The sequence below is a fragment of the Talpa europaea genome (assembly GCF_964194135.1).
Source record: "Talpa europaea genome assembly, chromosome: 7".
Classification (NCBI taxonomy): domain Eukaryota; kingdom Metazoa; phylum Chordata; class Mammalia; order Eulipotyphla; family Talpidae; genus Talpa; species Talpa europaea.
In genome coordinates, this window is record NC_140074.1 from 12,133,109 (window position 1) to 12,156,354 (window position 23,246).

General features: G+C 39.8%; 1 protein-coding gene across 4 annotated transcripts; it reads left to right on the forward strand.

Moving 5' to 3' along the window:
- APTX (aprataxin) lies at window positions 1-18,863 on the forward strand (the record flags this gene model as incomplete). 4 transcript variants are annotated; one of them, XM_084239010.1, is made up of 8 exons in its annotated part: window positions 1-53; window positions 8,087-8,223; window positions 9,531-9,577; window positions 9,811-10,116; window positions 10,726-10,785; window positions 12,011-12,237; window positions 17,893-17,996; window positions 18,709-18,863. In XM_084239010.1, 7 exons carry the CDS (start codon window positions 8,094-8,096, stop codon window positions 18,861-18,863), a joined length of 1,029 nt encoding a protein of 342 aa, XP_084095136.1. The 4 variants fall into 4 exon arrangements, with proteins under 4 accessions (XP_084095136.1, XP_084095133.1, XP_084095135.1 ...); XM_084239007.1 differs by lacking the exon at window positions 1-53 and adding an exon at window positions 7,913-7,941; XM_084239009.1 differs by lacking the exon at window positions 1-53 and having other exon boundaries at window positions 8,094-8,223; window positions 9,811-9,897.
- Between the last annotated feature and the right edge of the window lie 4,383 nt (window positions 18,864-23,246).

Below are 23,246 nucleotides of genomic sequence, written 5' to 3' on the forward strand. Positions count from 1 at the left end.
AGTGGGTCAACAAAGCAGGAGTATAATTTCCATTTAGAATTAACGTGGTCCAGATTTGGAGCCTATCTTATATCAGGGATCGTTAGAACACTTGAGAGACAAAAGTGTTAATGTGGGTCGACAGTGCAGATCTAGATGCAATCTGTCTATATCTGTAGTGCCGTCAGATGATCTTTTTATGTGTCCTTAGCTCCTGCTTTCCTCCTGCCTTCTCTTAACACAAGTAGTAATAGTGTTGAATGCTTGCTTTTTGCCAGGCACTGAGTTTTACATACGTCCTCATTTAGCTCTTGTGACAGTCCTGTAGTGAGGATCAATTATTAGCATCGTTTTACAGATGAAGAAATAAAAGTGTAGATTAAATAATTGGCCTCAAGTTGCACAGTGAGTGTGTGGTGGAGCCAAGATTTGAAGTCAAGCAATTGGACTTCTGAAGCCTGGTTGTCATTCACTGATCTTTATGGGTTTCTTAAACTTTTCATTGATCTCCCATTCATCTCATTCTGTGTTACCTACTATTTCATGGAAACAGATGTGCATTCTAAAATTTCTGCTTCCGCTTTCCTTTCCTGTAAAGTCTCTAGATTTACACATCTTTACCTTTTCTTCAACCTCAGAGGATGAACTGTCTCTTGATCTAAGTGAATCCTTTATGTTTGCTTCTGTCCCCCATTTTTTTAAGCTTTCACTTTGTTACATTTGTCATTTTGGTCCCTTTCTATGTCTCAGTTATGTGCAAGGTTGGGTTTCTTAGAGTCCTAGTCATCCTTCTGTCCTCCTCCCACTCCCCAAGTCCCTTCCCTCTGAATTCCCTTCCCCCACCCCCAAGAAAGAAAAAGTTCTTGGTGCTCCATCTTGGCTTTGGCTGTCATCCAATAACTCTCTTCCCTTTCTTGTTCAGACGTTTAAATAGTGCCATAAATTTTAGCCTTATTTTCTTAACCACCTTTTGCACTCTAGCTTTCAGACCTATCATTCCCCTGAAACTTTACCCTCCGACTGCTAGTGATTAATTATGAAGCCAGATAGCTATTTTTCAATTATTACTAGATCCCTTTCCTCCTTTTGAAACTTGATGATACCTCTTCGTACTACTTTGTTTTCTAGGATAGATATCCATCTCAGTACTAGAATGGCACAAGGCACATAGTAAGCATGAAGAATTTTGCTTGAATAATCAAATGAATGAATCCAAAAGGTAGGTGGTGCAGTAATTAAGAACCCATTCTTTGGAACTAATTCAAATTCTAACTGGTATACATTTGCTTCTCACTTTGATTATGTGACTTGAACATGATCCTTATTATCTGTAAGTCTTAAATTTTCTTTAGAATGTGACTTGTGATGATTAAGTGAAATGATTTAACTAAGACATTTGGCAAATGTCTAGATGCTACAAAAGTATAAGACCACGCTTGGACTGGTCTAAGTATAAGACCAGGATAGTGATCTCCAGAGACCTTGCCTCTGAGTTTCCCAAATGGTTGGGCAGTATCTGACATAGAGTTTCTCAGTTCATAAAGAGATTATAATCATATGTGGAGAGTAGAATTACATCCACATTTAGTTTTCAAAGAACTGTGAAGGCATATTGATGAAACCATATAACAGGATATAAAGAAAAGACAGCTCAGTGAAGGCTTCAGGCAGGGAGACTTGAAAGTTGGACTTGAAAGTTGAGGAGGAATGGTTCTAGGAGGGAGAAAATGCAAGTATGTGTGTCTTGGGGGAAGGGACGAGAGAGAGGAAAAATGGGTAAGTAGGACTAGTTTTATGAAAAGAAGTGGGAGGTAAATTAAATAACCTCTTGGGATCAGAGTTTAAAATTCTTAACTTCAAGCCTGAGGGATTGGAATTGATTAGGACTGAATAAATTTCTAGGGCTGTGCTATTTTGGTAACCATCACTACAGAAAGTTTTATTGGTCACTATTCCAGTTTGTCAAATTACTGGCCTTGGGTAGATCAGATCACTTGACTACCTTAAGAAATAATCAGAATTTCTGACAATCCATACAGCTCTAAAATGAAAAGTATGGAACTGAAAAATAGTGAATTAGGAATCATTCATATAGGATGTATGAGATTGCCCAAAGAGAGGAGCAAAGCACCCCACTAAGGGGAGTCAGAGGAGAGCAGTGAGAGGGGTGGGAGGGGGAACCTGAAGAGGTTATATTTTTTCTGTATGCCAAGAATTGTATTAAGTGCCGGGGACTTATTGATAAGTAAAAGTGGACTTGACCTCCTTGTTTATGGAGCTTGCAATTTATGGAGTTTTACTGGAGGGACTATATTGAAGATTCAGGAACATCCATCCTAAGGTACTCCCCTTATTCTAAAATGCTGTTTCTAGAAGTTGGAACTCTAGGCTGAAATAAGGATATTGCATAAGCTTAGTTTCAGAGGCATTGTGCAGCCACTGCTTCAGCGTCTCAAGTCATGTTAACTGTCTCAATGATAGAGTTTATTTTATTTTATTTTTTGAGGAAAAAATATTTTAATACAGAAGTATAAATTAAAAGCTCAATTTTCAATAACCAGTGATTCAAGTTTTACACACACAGTGATAGAGTTTATTAATGATGAAAATGAGTATTCAAACCTGGGGAACAGGCTGACAGTTTTTGGTCTGTGAACTGTTCCAGCCATCATAACTTTGAGTTTAATTTATATAGATAGGAACAGTGAGTTACTGATGTCAAAAAATAATTACACTTGGTGCGGGGGGAGCTTGGTTTTCATCTATAGGTTTAGATCTTTTGATTTTCTAAGTTATCTTGATGTAGTTTTCAATAAACCAAACCAAAAAGATTGGGAGAAAAAACTGGAAATGTTGGTCTGGGAGTTAATAGTCAGATACTAGAAAAACCCAGAATCCAATCCAGTTCATATATTAAAAATACAAAAACCTCAAAAAGTTTAAGAGGAGTTTCCCTGGTGGCCTAGGGGTTAAGTCTCAATACTACCACTGCCATTGCCCTCCTGTAGCAAAGCTGTCTGATTTCAATCCTGGGCCAGGGAGCTACCTGCATGGCGCAAGAGACCTCCCCTGTCTCGCCCACTTCTCCCCTCAGCAGTATATTTCAGTGGATCTGCCTGTTCTGCTCCCCATTCTGTCTCGGGTGAATCCTCTCACCCCTCCCCCCACTTCTGGCCTATTTTCCCAGTTCTGCTATGTAAAAATAAATAAAATGAAAACCTTATAATAAAGGAATAATTCTTAAAAAAATGATAAAGAGGACTAGAATAAGATGGCTTAAAAAAAGATGTTACTGAAACATTTTTATTTCTTTCATCCCAAACAATGGCAATAAAATTAGTTTGTAAATTAAATCTGGTTCCAATAAGTTTGGCCTGTTTTTGTTTTTTGTTTTTTTTTCCCCACAAGTGCAGCAAGAACAAAGCAAATTTTAAAATGTGCTTTGCTGAAACTTTTCATAAGGAATTCTATATAGAGTTATCATTGATCTCCCAGGACTTCGGGCCTTGCCAAGTTCTTACCTCAGATTTTACCTGTGCACCTGCATCCTCTCCTCTTGAGATCCTCAGAATGTCCTGGGAGCTCTGGAACTGCCAAGGGGTGACCTTCCCTACTCCTTCCTGATAGGCCTGTAACCCTGAAAGCAAGGCTTTCAGGCTGTCTTGTCTTTGAAGGCACGTAAATCAGTCTGAATTCCTGAAGATGATGGTCCCAAACATGACATACTTGTCAAATCTATGGTATACAACCATGCTTCCAGTAGTCTGTTATAGAGGAAAAAAAGAGTCTTAATGGATTTATGCAAATAAACATTGCAATGAGAAATAGAAATACTCACTAAAATTTTCCACATTTAGGACTGTTGGGGAGAGAAGAAGCAAATTCTTCAGTTCTGTACTCAAAAATATCCAGTTTACCATTGCTGCAGGCCATAACTCAAAAAAAAAATTTTTTTTTTGTTAAATTAGGAAAAAGCAAAACATAAAAAACTCAGTAATATTTCAAACAAGATGTCCTTAAAAATTATATTAGTACTCCATAGTTCATTTAGTCTCATGTGGAAAATCTTGCTATTTTGTTAGCAATTCTTATTAGTCTATTTTTCCCATAAGCTCTGTGACTTCTCATACTGAGTTCCATAATAAACCTGTATTTCTAGAATATTTGCCAGAGTGCTTTTCCTATGTGTCTCTTTGAACATAAAGCAGAGTAAGTAGTAACTTCTGTTAACGGCAAAAGACTCTAAAATGACTATATTTAAAATCCGACTACAACACAGTTGACAAGGAAGTTTGCTCAATTTTCTGATGTAGTGTTAAAATAACTAGAACCAACCAGTGGTGTAATACTATTACACCAGAGCATATCTGACTTTCAAGAAATTTCACATAATTTTAGAATACTATTATTATTAATACTCATAATTAACACATGCTGAAAGGTTTAACATTTCTTCTTACATGACTGCTTCCCATGAAGTTTCAACATTCTCAAATGGCCCAAATTGCTCAATATTTTTTCCATAAGGGGAGAGAACAGTTCTATAGGGTGCATTAGGAATCCCTCCAAGACCTCTCACATTTCTTTCTAATCAATTAAAGACTTTCAGAACATTGGTTTCACATGGATGAGTGCTTGATCCTTATGAAACAATACTTAATTACCTAGAGGGACAGTTACAGATTTTTAAGAACAAATCTGTTTCTCTGACAATCTTAAGACATTGCTGACAGGACTACATTTCTTTCTCGCTAGCCAATAATTTTGAAGTACCAGATCTCTATATTACTTTAACAGTCTGCAATCTAGTTTAAGAATACTTCCATCCCTTTGGCAGATGAAAGAAAATTAAAGTTGGGTTTTACGTAAGTACACTACTGGTATTAAAACTTAATTAAAAAACACCCTTATAGGGCCTTCCTGGTGGTGCAGGGACTAAAGAGAGTGCTGTGGAGCTCTCCCCAGCCACTGCAGCACAAGTTCGATACCCCACTGGCCAGAGAGCAACCCACTTGGTGCAGCAGAGCTCTCCTTTCTCCCTGCTGCTCCCCTCAGCTATGTATTTCAGGCAGTCTGCCTGTTCTGCTCCCCACTCTGTCTCTGGTGAATCCTCTCACTCCCTGCACCTCTGGCCTACACCCCAGTTCTTGTATGCATCAATCAATCAATCTTTTTTTTTTAAAAGATTTATTTATACAAGAACTGGGGTACAGGCCAGATGTGTGGGAGGGTGAGAGGATTCACCAGAGACAGAGCGGGGAACACAACAGGCAGAGTGACCGAAATACACTGCTGAGGGGCGCAGTGGGCAAGACAGGAGAGATTTGCCGCACCATGTTGGTATCTCATAGGCCAGCCAGGATCGAACCCGCACTGCAGAGGCTGCAGACAGCTCCACAGCCTTGCGCTCAACCGCCTGCACCACCAGGGAGGCCCAAATAAATCAATCTTTTAAAAAAAAACCCCACCCTTATAATGAGCCATTTCATCTTATCTAGCTTAACCACATACAGTTCTTTTTCTGAGATAACTCTCTCATAATCCTACTGTGTTCTTTTTAGAATCATGTTTTCTTTATATCATTCCATTCCAAAAATAACAAGTTTCAGTGAGATCAAATATTTTCCTCAAAAAATATTCCTCATACTTTTTCCCCCCATTTTTACTGAATACATCTTACTTTCTTTTTCTTTTTTATTTTTTTTGAAGATTTATTTATTTATGCGTACAAGAGCTGGGGTACAGCTCGATCCTCAGCAGGCCAGTGATGTGGGGGGTGAGAGGATTCACCAGAGACAGAGTGGGAAACAGAACAGGCAGACTGACTGAAATACACTGCTGAGGGGAGCAGCGGGCGAGACACGAGAGGTCTGCTGCGCCATGTGGATTTCTCTCTGGTCTGCTGGGGAGCGAACTTGTGCTGCAGAGACTGCGGATTGCTTTATAGTGCGGTGCTTAACCTCTTGCACCACCAGGGAGGCCCCATCTTACTTTCTTTACATACAGAATTTCCCTTATTTCCTCTAGCTTTAATTTTATACTTTAATTAGCGCTCTTAACCCTTAAATCTAAATTTCCTAATTTCCAGATTGTACACCATTATCCCATGAAAGAATTTACACCGAACGTTTCCAGTGCTTTAAATTTTTTAGGTATCACAAAGCACATTTTGTTTATAGACATTAAATTCTTAGTTTCCTTGCCATACGGAGCCAAAAGGAAACCTAAGTTTTAGTAAGAATGACCTCGATATTAATGAATTCTCATTATTAAATTAGTAAAACTTTAATTTTCCAAAAGAGATTTGGAAACACTAAAGGTGAAGGAAATAGATACAAAGTGGAGTTACCGGGGCCTCCCTGGTGGTGCAGGCAATTGAGCACCGCACTGTGAAGCTGTCCGCAGCCTCTGCAGTGTGGGTTCGATCCTGGCCAGCCCCAAGACTCCCACATGGAGCAACAGACCTCTCCTGTCTTGCCCACTGCTCCCCTCAGCAGTGTGTTTCGTCAGTCTGTCCTGTTCCCTGCTCTGTCTCTGGTGAATCCTCTCACCATCCTGCACATCTGGCCTGTACCCTGGTTCTTGTATAAAAAATAAACCTTAAAAAAAAAACCCCAAAAAACAAAATGGAGTTACCTATGTTAAAATCCAGATTTCAGTTTCTCCCAGGGGTGGAATCCTCAATCCAATTAATCTGGAATTAAACCAGTAAGATCATTTTTCCTGAAACAAATCTTTACTTTACCCCATCACTTTAACAGTTCTAAAGTTTCAAGTTACCAAAAATGTCTGATAGACTATTGTTAGAGATTGTAGTCTCACTTGTTTAGGCCTTACCTCTCAAGCAAGTTTATCTGACTAGGAAACTTCATGTTCTCTGACTTGAATTTAATAATTTGGGGCCTCTTTTTTTTTTTACAGATTAGCTACAAAACCTGAGGAGATCAAGTCAGCTATTTTTCTTGTTAGCTATCCTGAACTAATTCTTATTTAAACAGAATAAAAGTACAAGACCCAGTATTCTAATTCTAAAAAGTACAGCTTCAGATTAAACTTTATCTAATTATGTTTTAATCTGAAATTGTCCCTTCTTCACCCCCATTTATCCCCAGGTTATTTCTGTGTATCCCTCATTCTGGTTAATAGTAACTCTCGAATTAGAAATCTTGGTTGCTGTATCCCTGTACTCCTTTATCATTCTCCAGATGTACTCAGTAGTAAGTCCACCTTCACAGTTTCTTTTGACTCTTCTCTGTCTCTTTTATTCTGACTTTGTTCAGGACTCATCTCTCTCCCATATGTCTTGTCTCTCTGTTTTCTACTGATACTCTACTTGGCCATAAATGTTTTTCTAAGCAGCACAGAACCTCCACTGCTCTGCTGGGTTTATATTGCACATAGGTGCTACATTCACACTTCAGAAATTACAGGTTTCTGTATTTATTATGACAGTCTTCTGGTAGGGGGCAGTAAAATGTATTGTTCTAACATCAAACTGTTATGACAAGGAAGGGAAACCACATACACGTTAAGATGTCTGTGGACTGAAGAACATCCTCTTTTGTTTTCAGTTCTCTGTCAAGCCAACTCCTTGTCTTTTAAAACCCAGCATAAATACCCCTTCCTCAGGAAGCAATTTTTAATACTCCCCACAGGAATAAGTCATTCCTTTCCTGGGCTAATGCTCCCTTCTTATAGTGCTTATTACATGTATGTTAATAATAAGTACTTGAGTCTGTCTGCCACACCGCACTCCCAAGGGTAGGGACAACATTTAGTCATTCTTTGATCCTCAGCAGGTAGCCTAATGTCTAGCACAGAAGAGTACATCAATCAATAATCATAGCAAACATTTGATTGCTTAGCTTGCATGATTCAGGTACAGGGTAAACATTTTACCCACATTATCTCATTTAATCCTCACAACAGCTGCATGAGTCCTGTCATTATGGCATTTTACAGGTGAGGAAATTGAGACAAGGGAGGTATCTAGTCTCAAGATGATCAGCTGGTAAATGGCACGTGTGGTGCTGCTGGCACAGGCCCTGGAGGACTTGGCACTAGTTTTTCTCGTTTTTCAACAATTCTCTTCTGTTTTGTCTCTCAGAACTACGATGCGGGTGTGTTGGTTGGTGAGACAGGACAACCGACACCTGCGAATCAAACTTCCACATCTGGAAGTAGTTGTGGTTGGGCGTGGCCCAGAGACCAAGATCACAGACAAGAAATGTTCCCGCCAGCAAGGTAACTGGCCATAAGATTACCCTGTTCTCTTCTTTAACATAATGATAACCAAAAATGTACATTTCTTGATGGAAAAACCCTTTTTTTTTTGTCATGGCCCCAATCACTCCTGATTCCACTCTCTGAAAGTTTAACGTTTGTGGTAGGGTGGGTGCAGCATTGGGAATAGTCACAGTCTATCCTGTTACCACGGGGTTTGGGCACTGAATCCCGCACTCTGCTTTACATAGGGAGATTTCTTGCTGGGCAGTGAGACAGTTGAATTTTGGAATCTTCAGGCTGAAATTTTGTCTAAGAAGTGATAGGGTGGTTCCATCCTTTACACATTGCCTTACACACAGGATGGTATTTTTCTTTTTTGGCATCCAACTCTGAAAATGCCTTTTCTGGGATTTAATGAAAGTCCTTAGGAAAAAGCTTTACCATGTGCCTTATTTTCTCCCTGTAAACTCTGGACATGGTAATTGCAGGTAGGCTTCCCACCTGCAGGTTTTCCCAAAGGTTGGATTCTGTAGTGCTGATTATGGTTTTTCCCACAGGAGTTAATCTACATGGGGAAAAAAAAAAAAGAAAGCCATGTTTGAACAGTCAAAGCTCTAAGACACTGCTGCCTTTTTCTCTGTCTGTCTCTCATAGCAGCAACTATAGAGGCATATATGTCAACCTGTCCTCCCTAGAGAACAGCTGTGGTCTCTCTTCTTTGCTCCCTAATTCACGCCAAAAATGTTTTTTCCTTATCTATGTTTATTATGAGACTCTTCTGAACTCCAGTATTAATATTATCAATGTTCCTACACATATTCAGACTGTCTTAGCCCTATACTTCTCTTAATAGAACATTTTCCCCTGTTCTTCTATTCAAGGCCAGGTCAACTTCTGTTTTCCAGAAATGTATCTCTTAACTTTTTCTCTGTTGAAGGCTTCTGAAAGTTTTATGTAATAGTGGCAACCTGATTTAATGAGTCAAGAGCTTGTGAGAAGTGGGTCCCCTTCCCTACCTGCTGAGTCTGTAATTCCAAGTGGATCAAGGGCTCTGAGGTGGGGAGACTTGTGAGGATTCAGTTAAACTGCCTGCTGGGGGTATTAGCAGTACTGAGGCAGGTTGTGCTTTTGGACCTCCCGTGGAAGGATTTGGAGCTCTTAAAAATTGATGGTATTGGGAGCCCCAGCCACCTGCATAACAGGTGATTTTGCTCACCTGTCAAGGTTGCCAGTTGGCATGAAATTTCATTGTCTTCTAGAGAGAATGGGAGCATGTGTCTGGTTCTTTGTAGCGTTTGTGTTTAACTTTTTTCAATCTCTTTCAGTACATTTGAAAGCAGAGTGTAACAAGGGATATGTCAAGGTAAAGCAGGTATGTCTGTCTGTAATATGGATATCCATTTTGTGCTTGATTTTTTTATGCTGTTGACTTTGGAGTATCTGTGCCAGCCAGCAAAGGTTGCTCTGTCATGTGTGAGGGACAGAGTAATATAGGTGAACACCAGGCAGGGTGCCTGGTACACAATAAGTGGTTAATGCAGCAGTGGCTATTTTACTAATGGTGTTAGTGTTACTATTACTATTTTCTGATTATTTATTCCATAGGTAGGGGTCAATCCCACCAGCATTGACTCAGTCATAATTGGGAAAGATCAAGAGGTGAAGCTGCAGCCTGGTCAGGTTCTTCACATGGTGAATGAACTTTATCCACATATTGTAGAGTTTGAGGAAGAGGCCAAGAGCCCTGACCTGGGAACCAACCTGAAGAGAAAGAGGTCAAGCAATAGTGATTCTATGGAAAGTGATGCTGCTCAGGAAGCCAAGCCCAGGGAGGGGCTGGAACCTGGGAGCAACCCTAGCCCATGCTCTGTGCCCCCAAAGAAGAGCAGAGATGATACATCTACCAAAAAGGTGAGGAGTGTATGCTTGGTAGATGAGGTAGAAATTAAATGAGATATAATGATTGCTTAATTGTTTTGTACACTGGAAAGCCTGGACACAAGTAGGGGGTTATTAACCATGATGAAAGAGTCACTTGTTTATGTCATGAAAATCACTTGGGTGAATGTCTTTTTATGTACTTCTTTCTTGAATTCTTGAGGCTAGCCAGTTGAAGGTAGGGTAATAATGGCAGTGTGTTTAACATTGAAATACTAAAATGAGTCAGTTGTTTGTGTATCCCTAGAAGGCTACTAGCATTGGAACACTTTTCACAGCTCAGTGATTCACATCTTAATGTCAAAATGGAAACTTGGTCCGGGGTGGAGTGGAGAGGACAAAAAGAGGTGATTTTTAGTCTGGCATGTCCAACTTCCATCTAGACACACATCTCTGAATATAAGAAGAAAATGAGAATGGCTTTTGGTCATAAAAGGCAAAGATTGAGGTAAAAGGGATCTAGTTTAGTTCTTAAGAAATGAACCTTGTTTCCAAGATTAGTTGAACTTTGCTGACTTGCACTATTAATTAATGTCAAATTAAAACTGGCATTTGAATTTACATTGCTCTTTTTTGTTTTAGGAATCATTGGGCCACTGGAGTCAGGGCTTGAAGATTTCCATGCAGGACCCCAAAATGCAGGTTAGAATAAAACTTTGGCATTGAAATTGTTTTATTTATTTACTTACTTTTTAAGATTTAATTTTTTTAAAAAAATTATGCATGCAGAACTGGGGTACAGGCCAGAGGTGCAGGGGGGTGAGAGGATTCACCAGAGACAAAGTGGGGAACAGAACAGGCAGATTGACTGTAATACACTGCTGAGGGGAGCAGTGGGTGAGGCAGGAGAGGTCTGCTGCACCATGTGGGTAGCTCCCTGGCCGGCCGGGAATCGAACTTGTGCTCCAGTGGCTGGCGGTAGCTTGATAGTGCTGCCTTTAGCCCCTGTACCACCAGGGAGGCCCTAAAATTGTTTTAAATGACATCTCCACGGAGGGTGTAATTACAAGTGAAATCAAAGGGGGTCAGTCTTGAATGAGATTCATTTTGGGGAGCTATTTTGTGACAACAAGTGACTTTTCCCACTGTCATTAAGTTAGCAAATGGAATTCTTTGGAAGAAGCTAAGTTCTTCAAGTGAATGTTCTTTTTCTCCTCAGCTTCTGGGTACTATTTATTAAGAGAAGTTGTGTTAGCCGTAGAAAATGAAGTCCCTTTCAAGGGAGCTTTGAATAATGTATTACGACTGTAGTTTCTGGACAGACCAGGGATTAATAATCTGGAATCATCCTGGGAGGAGTCTTTGAGTTCTTATATTACATCCTGGTTAACAAGGGACCAGACCTGGTAGGGCTTCTGGGAACACACGTGCACGTGTCACATGGACTGCTGTTAAAGTGGAGAAGGGTGCGTTGGAATTTATTCCTGCAGGGATTTTACATCAGATCCTTAGGAACTATTTTGTGCAGGGCATCTTTTGTGCATTCTGTGTACTATGGAGGTTGAAAACACAGATTCTGGAGTCAGCTGTTTCTGGCGTGGGCTCCTAGAATTCCTACTTAATAACTATGCATAAGATGCTCAACTTATGTGAGTCTCTGTCCTCTCATCTGTCACAATTGAGATACTTAAACTTTTTACTCAGGATTGTAGTGGGGGGCCTCCCCTGGTGGTGCAGCGGTTGAGCAATGGGCTGCAAGGCTGCCTGCAGCCTCTGCAGCGCCGGTTCAATCCCCAGGCGCCGGCGAGGGTCCCACCAAAAAAAAAAAAAAAAAAAGAGATTGTAGTGGGTAGAAATGAAATGTGACAGCTCTTGGCACAGAAGACGTGCCCTAGTTATATGTCCCCATCTTGTCTCCCTCTGCTAGGTTTACAAAGATGAGCAGGTGGTGGTGATCAAGGATAAATACCCCAAGGCTCGTCACCACTGGCTAGTCTTACCATGGGCCTCCATTTCTAGTCTGAAGGCGGTGACCAGGGAACATGTTGAACTGCTCAAACATATGCACAGTGTTGGGGAAAAGGTGATTGCAGATTCTGCTGCGTCCAGCAAATTCCGCTTCCGACTGGGATACCATGCCATTCCCAGCATGAGGTAAGTGCTGCTACATCCTGGATCTGTCCAGGTGGACAGGGTACTCAGCATGGGCCTGCTGAGTGTTCTGATAGGCCGGATGCCCAGGGGAGCAGGGTGGGATGTTTCTAAAGCAGATGGGCGGAAACTTCTACCTTTCTGCTTGATTTGCTTGCAGAACACAAATTTGTACTTCTGTTTGTAATTTCATGACATATGTTCTTTGTTCCTCTCAAAGTTAAACCCTTTGAGGGCTTAACCTATGAACTAGTTGAAGCAGCTTCATTACTTTACCAGATTTTTCAGAAGCGTCTGTAACTCTCAAGTGGTTAAGGAAAACTGCTCTGAGGGAGACAAAGATTGTAGATTCTGTCATGACAACTTAGTAGGTCCAAGATAGAAAATAAAATGAGAACAAACTGTAGAGCTTGTTTTCCTTTGGGTCATATACCCAGAAGGACTCACAAAGGAATTCTTGATACTTTTCAAATATTATAATCAAAGTGGATTACTACAGTTTTTCTTTTCTTTTGCTTTTTTTTTTTTTTTAAAGATAAACAGACTAATTGCATTTCAGAATTTTTATTTTTTTTTTGGTGGTAAAATATATGTAACATAGATTTTACTGTTTTAACAACTTTAACTATATAGTTCAGTGATACTTCGTACATTCATATGGTTGCGCAACCATCACCACCATCTATTTCTAGAAGTTTTTGTGTCTTCCCAAATGAACTCCCATCCCCTATTTCTTGAGCTCTTGGCAACCACTATTCTGCTTTCTGATTTTTATGAGGTCTGACTATTCTAGATACCACATATAAGTGGAATCATAGAGTGTCTTTTTGTTTCTGGTTTATTTCTTAGGATAATGTCTTCAAAGTTCATCCATGTTGTAGCCTGTGTCAGAATTTCTTTTAGTCTCCTAGCAAGTTTGAAGGCTATACTACAGTATTGTCTATATTCATTTTATTATACATTAGCTCTCTATGGCTTATTTACTAAGCCAAGTTTCAGTACTATTTCTTTTAAATTGAGGCATAGCTTACATACCAAAAAATGCGTAGGATTTACTTTTTGATCAGTTTTGACAAATGTATGCACCATGTAACTATCTCACCCCTCAAAGTTCCCTTGTACTGCTTTCCAATTCATCCCCTCAACTCCCAAGCCATTGTCTCTTCTGTAACATCATATGAATGGAATCACACAATGAGCACTTTTTTCTTATTGGCTTTTATTGGTCACTATAATGATTTTGAGATTCTTGCATTTTGTGCTTATCATGGACACGTTTCATTTTTTTCTTCTTGGGTAAATACTTGGAAGTGGAATTGCTAGGTCATAGGGGAGATTTATGTTGTACCTCATTGAAAAATTTTTTTTTTTTTATCACTGTTAGACCCTTATTTGAAAATTTAGGGGGAAATTCACCTATAATCTTACTTCCCTAATGTTATAGGGTCTGTGACTAACAGAGTCCTTGTCTGCAGAGCCCATTTCACATAGTAACCACAGTGCCTGTACCTCTTTCCTATAGTGAGTGCTGTTGCTAAGGAGAATGCCCAAAGCAAGAGCTGTGTTGGGCAAGGGAGGTGCACAAAATGAGTAGTAAGAAAAGTTGAAACATATGCTTTTACGATCACTCGATGCTGTGATTTTGAATAAATACAGAAAGGAAAAGATTACAAATACCTTTTGTAAGAGTCATATATTTTCTATCTAGATAATATAAAAAAGTATGAAGCAGAACTAAGATCTTCTATAACATCACCACCTATTATACACCTTATTAGTGTTTTGCCTGTTTTTCTTACAAAGGTCTTTTTCTGCTCTAGTATCCAGTCCAAGTTTCCACAAAGATTTATTTATTGTCTCCCCAAGTTTGTGACAGTGCCTCCTTTCCTGGTTTTCTTGACTTCGATACTTTTGGTGAGAACTGACTAGTGTTCTGTAAGATGTCTCTCAATTTTAGTTTGTCCATGTTTTTCCATGATAAGATTGTGATTATGGCTCCTCCCACCCCAAACTACCACCAAAGTGATGCTGTATCCTTTTCTGCATCATGTATAGGAGTACATGATGTTGAGGTGGTTTATTACCTGTATTAACCTTGATCACTTTGCTAAGATGGTGTCTGCTGGGTTTTTCTACTCAAAGTTACTATTTTTCCCTTTGTAATTGATGAATATCTTGTTGAGACTATGCTACCATTCTGTCCTTTTCTCAGTTTTGCATCTGTTGGTGGATCTTGCCTGCAATAGTTACTACTCTGGTATTTATCTAATTGTGATTTTATGTTTCTCTCATTTCCTTAATATATTAATTAAAATTCTTCTGCATGAAAGAGCTGTTCCTGCTTCCCCATTGTGTATTTGCTCAATTATTTATCAGTATGGATTCATGGACATTGATTTTATTCTATAGATTGCAATTCAGTCTGTCATTATTTATTTTGTTGCTCAAATTGTTCCATTCCTGCTCTGGTCTTTGGAATTTCTTTGGATGACTCCTTTATCACTTTTACATGCCCCCAACATTTTTTGACTACTTCCTTATTTTTTGGCTCATTATTTCTTGATTTCTGGAATAATATGTTCCAGTCTCCATCTTATATTTTTCCTATTTTAGCCTTAGAATGATCCACTTCTCTAAAGAGCCCTCATTCCCTTTTTTTTTTTTAAAGATTTATTTATTTATGCCTACAAGAACTGGGGTACAGGCCAGAGGTATGGGGGGGTGAGAGAGAACTCACCAGAGACAGAGTGGGGAACAGAACAGGCAGATTGACCTAAATACTCTGCTGAGGGGAGCAGCGGGCGAGCTAGGAGAGCTAGGAGACGTCTACTGCATACCATGTGGGCAGCTCCCCCGCGGGGGATCAAACTGGTGCTGCAGTGGCTGTGGATTGCTCCATAGGTTGCGTCTTAACCCCTTGCGCCACCACGGAGGCCCAGCCCTTGTTCCTTTTATTAGAGAATAATATTTATAAATCAAGAATTGGGGAGTAGGTTTCTATAATGAGAGAAATGTTTGATTCTAAGCTGTCATTGCTTTGAGGTCTTCTTCACAAAAAGATAGAGCCAGGGAATACAGCCCTGAAGCCTCTCATAGAGACACATAGTTACACATACCTCTTGATTTATTCTTATTTAAAAACTGATGTATGTACATGGAAAAACATAAGCTCATACTAATGACTCTGATTCTAGTCCAATTCTACACGGTTCATTTTCTCCCTTTCCTTTCTTGTAACTTCTTTTTCCAATGGGAGAAACAATGGGAAATCTGACTCTCATTGGCTACAATAAATCCACTTTTGTTTTTCTAGCATACATATGAAATAGTTACAGAATTGTTAATCCATTCTCCTGTGAAAAAGACATTTACTAACTAGAGCATAATATTTATATGCAGGTCTTTTTATCACTAGTTTTACAGTTGATCCAGTCAAAACAGTTTTCCAAAGATTCTTAGTTATTTTCTTTCTGACCCCTTCAGGTTCCCTTATTTATTTTAGTGCAGTTAGGGTTATGTGTTACTGTTTAGATTCCATTTTGGATTCCTGCATTTACTATTTGGTTTTGATTATTTATTGAGGGAATGTGAAATATTACTGATTCGAAAAGTCAAAGTTATACAAAAAGGCATAGTACTTGGTTTAACAAGACCACAAAAGAACTCTTGATTTTCTTCAACATACTATTGTCCTGACTTCTTCATCTCAGTAAGTGACGCCTTCCCAAATCCATGTCCAGTCTATTAGTAAGTCCTATTGGTTCTGTTCTAAAATATATTCAGAATTGCAATGCTTCCTTTCAACATCTCAACTATCTGGGCTACTGCAGCCTCCTAACAGGTCTGTCCGTCCATCCTTACCTTCTCTGTAGTCCTTTCCCCAAACAATATCCAGAACATCTTTTAGAAAAATAAAGCAGATAATCACACTTCCTTGCTTAAAATCTTTCAATGGCTCCCCAATGTAACCACAATAATAAACAAAACCTTTGCCTACCTATAAGACCCTTTATTATCTGGCTCGTACTAGTCTCTGCTCTTGACTGTAACTATCCAATCCATATGACTTTTTTTTTTTTAGCTTTATGAAGTACCATATTTGTTTCTTTTCTTTTTTTTTTTTTAAAGATTTATTTATTTATGTATACAAGAGCTGGGGTACAGGCCAGAGGTGCTGGGGGTGAGACAGAGTGGGGAACGGAACAGCAGATTGACTGAATTACACTGCTGAGGGGAGCAGCAGGCGAGACAGGAGAGGTCTGCTGCGCCATGTGGGTCACCTCCCTGGCTGGGGATCGAACTCATGCTGCAGTGGCTGCCAATAGGCTTCCTAGTGCTGAGACTTAACCCCTTGTCCACCGGGAGGCTCTTCTTTCTGTTTCTTGGTTGCATTAAGTTCTGTCTGGTCTCAGGGGTTTAGGCTTCTCCCTATTGCCTGAAATACACTTTCCCTGTGTCTTTGCTTGTCTGACCACTTTCTTAGCTCTAATCTGCCTGTGAGAGAACTTCCCTGAACACCCTAGCTAGGTTTTTTTAATATGTATTTATTATGTCATTCTTAATATTTGTACAATGTATGATTTCCCTGTAAAATTCCCACCACCAATTTACCCGTGCACCATTACCATAGTCCCTTGTGCTCTTCCCACCCTGTCCCAATCCTTCTCCCTCCTCCTCACCTGCAGAATGTCTCTGATCTATAGTTGCCTGTTGATTTTGATTTTATTTTATATAGTTACTTTTTTTCCCCCTGATCCCTTATTTGGTTCCTCTACATTCCTCCTATAAGTGAAACCATCTGGTATTTTTCTTTTTCTTTCTGGCTTGCTTCTCTGAGCATGATCCCTTCCAGCTCCATCCATGTTGCTGCGAATGGCATGAATTTATCCTTTTTGATTGCTGAGTAATAGTCCATTGGGGTATATATACCACATCTTCTTGATCCAGTCATCTGGTTTTGGGCATTTGGGTTGTTTCCACAGCTTACCTATTGTAAATAGTGCTGCAGTAAACATAGGGGTGTAGGTATCCTTTTGAATTAATGTTTCTTTGTCCTTTGGGTAAATACCTAAGAGTGGAATTGCTGGATCATATGAAAGCTCCTTCTTTAGCAGGTTTTGAGGAATCTCCACACAGCTTTCCATAGTAGTTGGACCAGTTTGCACTCCCACCAGCAGTGCAGGAGAGTTCCTTTTTCTCTATGTCCTCGCCAACATTTGTTGTTACTAGTTTTTTTAATATGCGCCACTCTCACTGGAACACCCTAGCTAGGTTAAAGAGGCAACCCCTTGTGCACTCTATCCCATTTCCTGCTGTAGTTTTTTCTTTGCAGTATTAATGATTTTCATTTTCCTTGTTGATTTGTTTATATATTATTTGTCTCCCCTTGTTAGAATAGTATTTCTGTAAGGGCAAGAGGCCTTTCTTGTTTTTGCTCACTGCTAAATTCCAGAGCCAGAACATTGTTTGGCACTAGTAGATACTTAATAAATACTTAATAAATATACTAGTAGATATTCTTAAGGAGGGAATAAAGGAACTGAATTAAATGGAAATACTATCAGTATTTTACACACCCCAAATTTTACTGTTTGTCATTTCGATTAAACCATAGTTTATAATGGGTTTAATGGTCATTTTTTTCCCCCTTTCACCTAGCCATGTACACCTTCATGTAATCAGCCAAGATTTTGATTCTCCTTGTCTTAAAAACAAAAAACATTGGAATTCTTTCAATACAGAATACTTCCTAGAATCACAAGGTAAATAGTGTTCTTTGGTTTTCACTTCTGTTTTATTTTCTCAGATGTTCTTCAACCTGGGGCAGTTGTTCCCTGTACAACTTTGTATTCCCTTTAAAGAGAGCCACATTAAAAGGAACTAGATTATTTGAATAGTAGTAAAATTACTACTTTGCTCATGTGCAGACTTTTTGTGGGACCTTGGAAACTTTTGTCAGAGTCAAAATGATGGGGTTTTTTTTGGTAACAGCAAGGAACTTAAAAGTCATCCTGACACGTCCTGGTGTTTATGGATATGAAAGCTCTGAAGAGTTCTTTGTCTCTTCTACCATCAGCTGGGCAGAAACTTTGGGTGGCCTCATCAAAAGTGGTTAACTAGTAGGAGAAGACTGTGTTAATTGTGGCACTTCACTCTGGGGCTGTGGACCATCAGTTTGCTGTGATGTTCATGACAATGGCTACCTTTGCCCAAGGGCCAACCAGGGGTAGAACACTGTGATAAGCCTCTGACATAGTAACATGGATGGCTTATAGCTATCCTGAAGGAACGTAAGCATCTCAAAAAATAGGTTGCTAAGTTTTAGAATCTGAGCAAGCCCATTTTTCCACTAGTGAGTGTACTAGTGTTAGAATACCTGTCATATTTTTATTTGGAGTCAGGTTTTCTGGGTTTTGGTATCTATATTGGCTTTCTAGACTAGCTTGGCTCTGAACTTTTTGTCCTTGCCTGCAGCTGTTATCGAGATGGTCCAAGAGACTGGCAGAGTGACTGTCCAAGATGGGACATCCGAGCTCTTGAAGTTGCCCCTCCGCTGTCATGAGTGCCAGCAGCTGCTCCCCTCCATTCCTCAGCTGAAAGAGCATCTAAGGAAGCACTGGCCAAAGTGATTCTGCAGCACCTGAACTTCTGCAGCAAGTGTGGCTGGTTGCTTCAAGTAAACTCCTGGCTTCTATTCTGGATTGCTTGAGAACTCTTATTTCTCAAAATAAAATATGTATCTTTTACTTAAATTTTTTTTTTATTGTTTAAGCAAAGCTTGTTCTACTTCTGAGTAGCCACATGTTGGGTGACTTTAAGTAGTTCAGGAATTAGGAATTTGGATTTGTCGTGGATGTGTTCTCTGGTGAAGGTGGTTGGGACATATCTGATGCACATGGTCCAGGATCCATATCAAGTCTGCCTAATTGGAACAAAGTTGTGTCCAGACTGACCGAGCACAGGATCTGGGAGCAGAGAGCTAGTAATGCATTGCTGTTCTTGCGTTTATTTCCCTCCCTGGAGGCATGTGAGACTCTTTCATCAGAGCATCTGGAGTGGGCTCTATAAATAGGCACATTTATTAATGCTGTTGTTTATCCTGAAGGCACCGATTGCTCTCTGATTTTAATCTGTTCTGTAATATTCTTTTCCTTCCCGCCTTCATGGGGAGAGTTAGCTTCTTCTGTCTGTGTCATTTTTTTTCTATTCCAAGCCACTCAAGTGCTCTCTTCTCAGGAAGTCTGTCTCATTAGTTCTCTCTGAGCAAACAGGTTAGATGAGGGGCTAGAAAGGGTAGGGTTTTCTTCCTGTATCAGGGGTTCCTGGCTGGTGAGGAAAATACTCAGCCGTATGTTCATCATGGTTCAGCTGTCAGAACTTGTTGGACTGCTTGGATTTGTTGTCTGAAAATAAAGTTCATTTGTTTGGGACATTTCTCTCACGTAGCTGAAAACTATCAGGATTCCTGTTCAGCTAACAGTCACAAAGTCAGTTCTGATGCACAAAGAGGTAGTTGTTTAATGAAAAAGTTGCACAGAACTTCATCTCTTCATTCCCCCTCAGAAAAAAAATGACATTTATAAATAAAATAAAAATACAGTATTTGGATGGACTAGGTGGATAAAGTTGGGTTTGGACAATGTAAGAACTAGAGGTAAAGGGAAATCTAAAGGTTTAGTTTTTTTGATCAAATAGTTTATCTGTTTGGGGATATGACTCTAGTTGCTCTTGAACTTGTCAAAAAGCAAAAAAATAGCACCAAAAAATCCCTAATCCCTTAAGAGTAACTTATTTCTCTCTTTCTCTTTCTCGCTCTTTTTCTCTCTCTCTTTCTCCTTAACTCCTAATGCTTAGAGACCACATTTGACCTCTGTGTCTTCTACAAATAAGCAAGCTGTCACAGTGGTTTCTTGGTGCGCGTGGATATAATCATAATTAGTAGTAATTAATGTTTATAGTAGCTAACATTTGTATAACTCCTAGGTGTCTGGCATTATGCTAAGTACTTTTTTCAAATTATTTTGTTTACTTCTCACTGTAGGTTACTCTGTGGGGTCAGTAAAATTGTTATTCCCCTTTACAAAATGAGGGTCTAATAATCCATAAAGGATCCTGGGATCCAAAATTCACTTGGTTCTGGTGCATCAAACTCATTGTGTGTGTGTGTATATATATATATATATATATATATATATATATATGTATGTATATATATATATAATTCATGCAGCTGGAGCTATCGACCCCCAGGCACCTTGAGCCGGTGCAGACCTAAAGCTTTCCTTTGCATTTTTTGATTTCTCTGAGGATAGTCAGTTCCTTTGGAGCCCCTTTTGTCCACCTGTTACTACCTAACATTTTTCATTTCTGTCTGTGGCCCCTTATGCACACCAGGGCTTCTTTTACCTAGGGCCACTGAATCAAAATATCCTGGGCCTACGAATCTGTATTATAAAACAACCATTCAGGACCATCTTTACTCAAACTCTTGTTTGAGAACTACTATCTAAATGACCCCTTGTATTCAAAGCACCTTGTATTTCCAGGACATTTATATCTATATATCTATATCTTTACAAACACACACACACACACACGCACACCATTTTCTGAGCCAGTTGTAGTCCTTCCCTCTGCAGACACTGTTATTTCAGAAGTCAGGGAGACCTTGTGCCTTAGATGATGCATGCAGAGTGAATGGCAATAGCGACCAGTCCTCCATTTCTGCAGGGATTGGATGAGCCCTTCTGGCCATAGGCTCTTAAGTGCTGGAACTATTGACTACTTGTTTTTAAGAAGGGCTCCCATCCCCTCTTCCTGCCCAGAGGCCTGGCCTGGGACCAGAGATGGATGCAGGTAACCTTAGACTCTGAAGCTTGTGTATTTTTTCTCTTCTGGGTCTGTCTCTGAGACATCCAGATACAAATGGTTTTTTCAGGGACCAGACCATGGTTGGCATGTTTATTAAAAGTCTGCAAGTTCAGAGACGTTTCCTGGACCTGGCATTTCGCAATCAGTCACATACACTGGATGTCAGAGATTCAGGTCTTGTCTGTGTCAGAACTGACCTAACTGCCCTTCTCTCTGTCCCAGTAACTCCAACATGGACACTTGCATAGAGCTGTGAAGATTCTTCCAATGAGTAGATTAAAAAAACATAGGAAACAACGAAGACTGCTCCCCAGAATAATGTATGTATAGTCATTTTATGTACATTAGTAGGGAGTTTATGAAGCCCTGTCATAGATTCCCTTAGGGTCCAGGGGCCCCAATTTAAGAATCTCTGCTCTGGAGAAGTTTCAGAAGGTATCTGGGTCATTGTGGAGGACTAGGGGACAGATTTTATCTCTGGGATGTTTTTGGGTGCTCTCTGATCTCATTGCTCCTCCCTCCATCCTTTGGTGTGTGTATGTCTGTCTCTGGCCTGATGGAATTCAGTCCTTGAAGCTTCTGGCTCCATTGTAGCCCTCACACTCTGGTAGGAGCCTTGGAAATCCTCAGTGGGTCTGAGGGGTGGGAGAACCCTGGCTGACAGATTTATCATTATCTAAAAGGCATCAAATCTCCATGAGAAAAATAAATGTCCGGGAGAAGACAGTAGCAGTCATTTGCACAAAGAGATGAGCTGCAGGAATGTCGCCCAGAGCAGTGGGAGTGGCAATATTTCTTGGGTACATTATGTTAACAGTACAGACTGCCTGAAGACAGCTTGTAGCAGCTTGTACTGTTAAACAAAGGCAGAGATGTCCCTGAAGACTCAGCCAGTGCATTTGAGATTTACAGAACATTGAACGTCAGAGAAAGTGACCAGTGAGCTTTTAATAGATACAGCAAAAGCATTCAATGTAATTCCCCACCTAATTAACAATTCTGTTGAAGTTTTAGCATATCAATATTCCAATAAAGATAAGAATATATGATAAAAATCTGCATATTACACTGAAATTATCACAGACGGTGTAATATGAGAAAAGTAGTGAAGGAAAGTTTGAAAGAGCAAGGTGACCAATTGCTTTGCTTGGCCAGGCTACTCAGTGAGCTTGAATAATTATTATTCTTTTTTAAAGATTTATTTATGCATACAAGAACTGGGGTGCAGGCCAGAAATGCTGGGGACTGAGAGGATTCACCAGAGACAGAGTGGGGAACAGAACAGGCAGACTGACTGAAATACACTGCTGAGGGGAGCAGTGTGCCAGACAGGAGAGGTCTGCTATGCCATCTGGGTAGCTCCCTGGCTGGCCAGGGATCGAACTTGTGCTGCAGAGATTGCGGATAGCTTCACAGTGCTGTGCTTAAACCCCTTGTGCCACCGGGGAACCCCTATAATTACTTTTTTGAAAAACAACTGTAAATAATGACTTGGAGGGGCCAGAAAGAGCATATGAGATAATGCGGTATATAGTTTCCCTACTTCCTCCCTTAGGGTGGACTATTAACATTATCACTAGAAAAATAACTTCCTTGGCCTATATAAACTCAGTTTATTTATTGCATTGTAACTGGGTGGAGTCTTGTCAAGGTACAGGGTAGACTGATACGAAAAAGACCCAAAGCATGTGAGTCATATATGTGATAACAAGTCATAGTATTTCCTCTGTTAGGCACTATATTTTTTATTTTGCCCATCAGTCAGGCAAGGCAGCAGTTTTATGAAAATAAAGGTGAGGGGTCCAGTGTGGATGGTTACTCGACTCTAGCCAAGAAGGCAAATTAGTTTTTATGCTTCTGTTTGAATCTTTATTTTGTAAAAACTACAAACCCACAGAAAAACTGCAATAGTAATACATTAAACACATACATATGCCTAATCTATATTCATTAATTATAGTTTGCCAGTTGTTTTTTAGATTGCAGATACTATGATCATTTGCCTAAATATTTGAGCATGCATCACAGAAGTACAAGGACATTGTCTTAGAGAACCACAATATGGTGATCAAATTCAGACAATTTAACACTTTACTACTAGCAGTAACTAATACACAGACCATATACAAATTTTGAGGAAG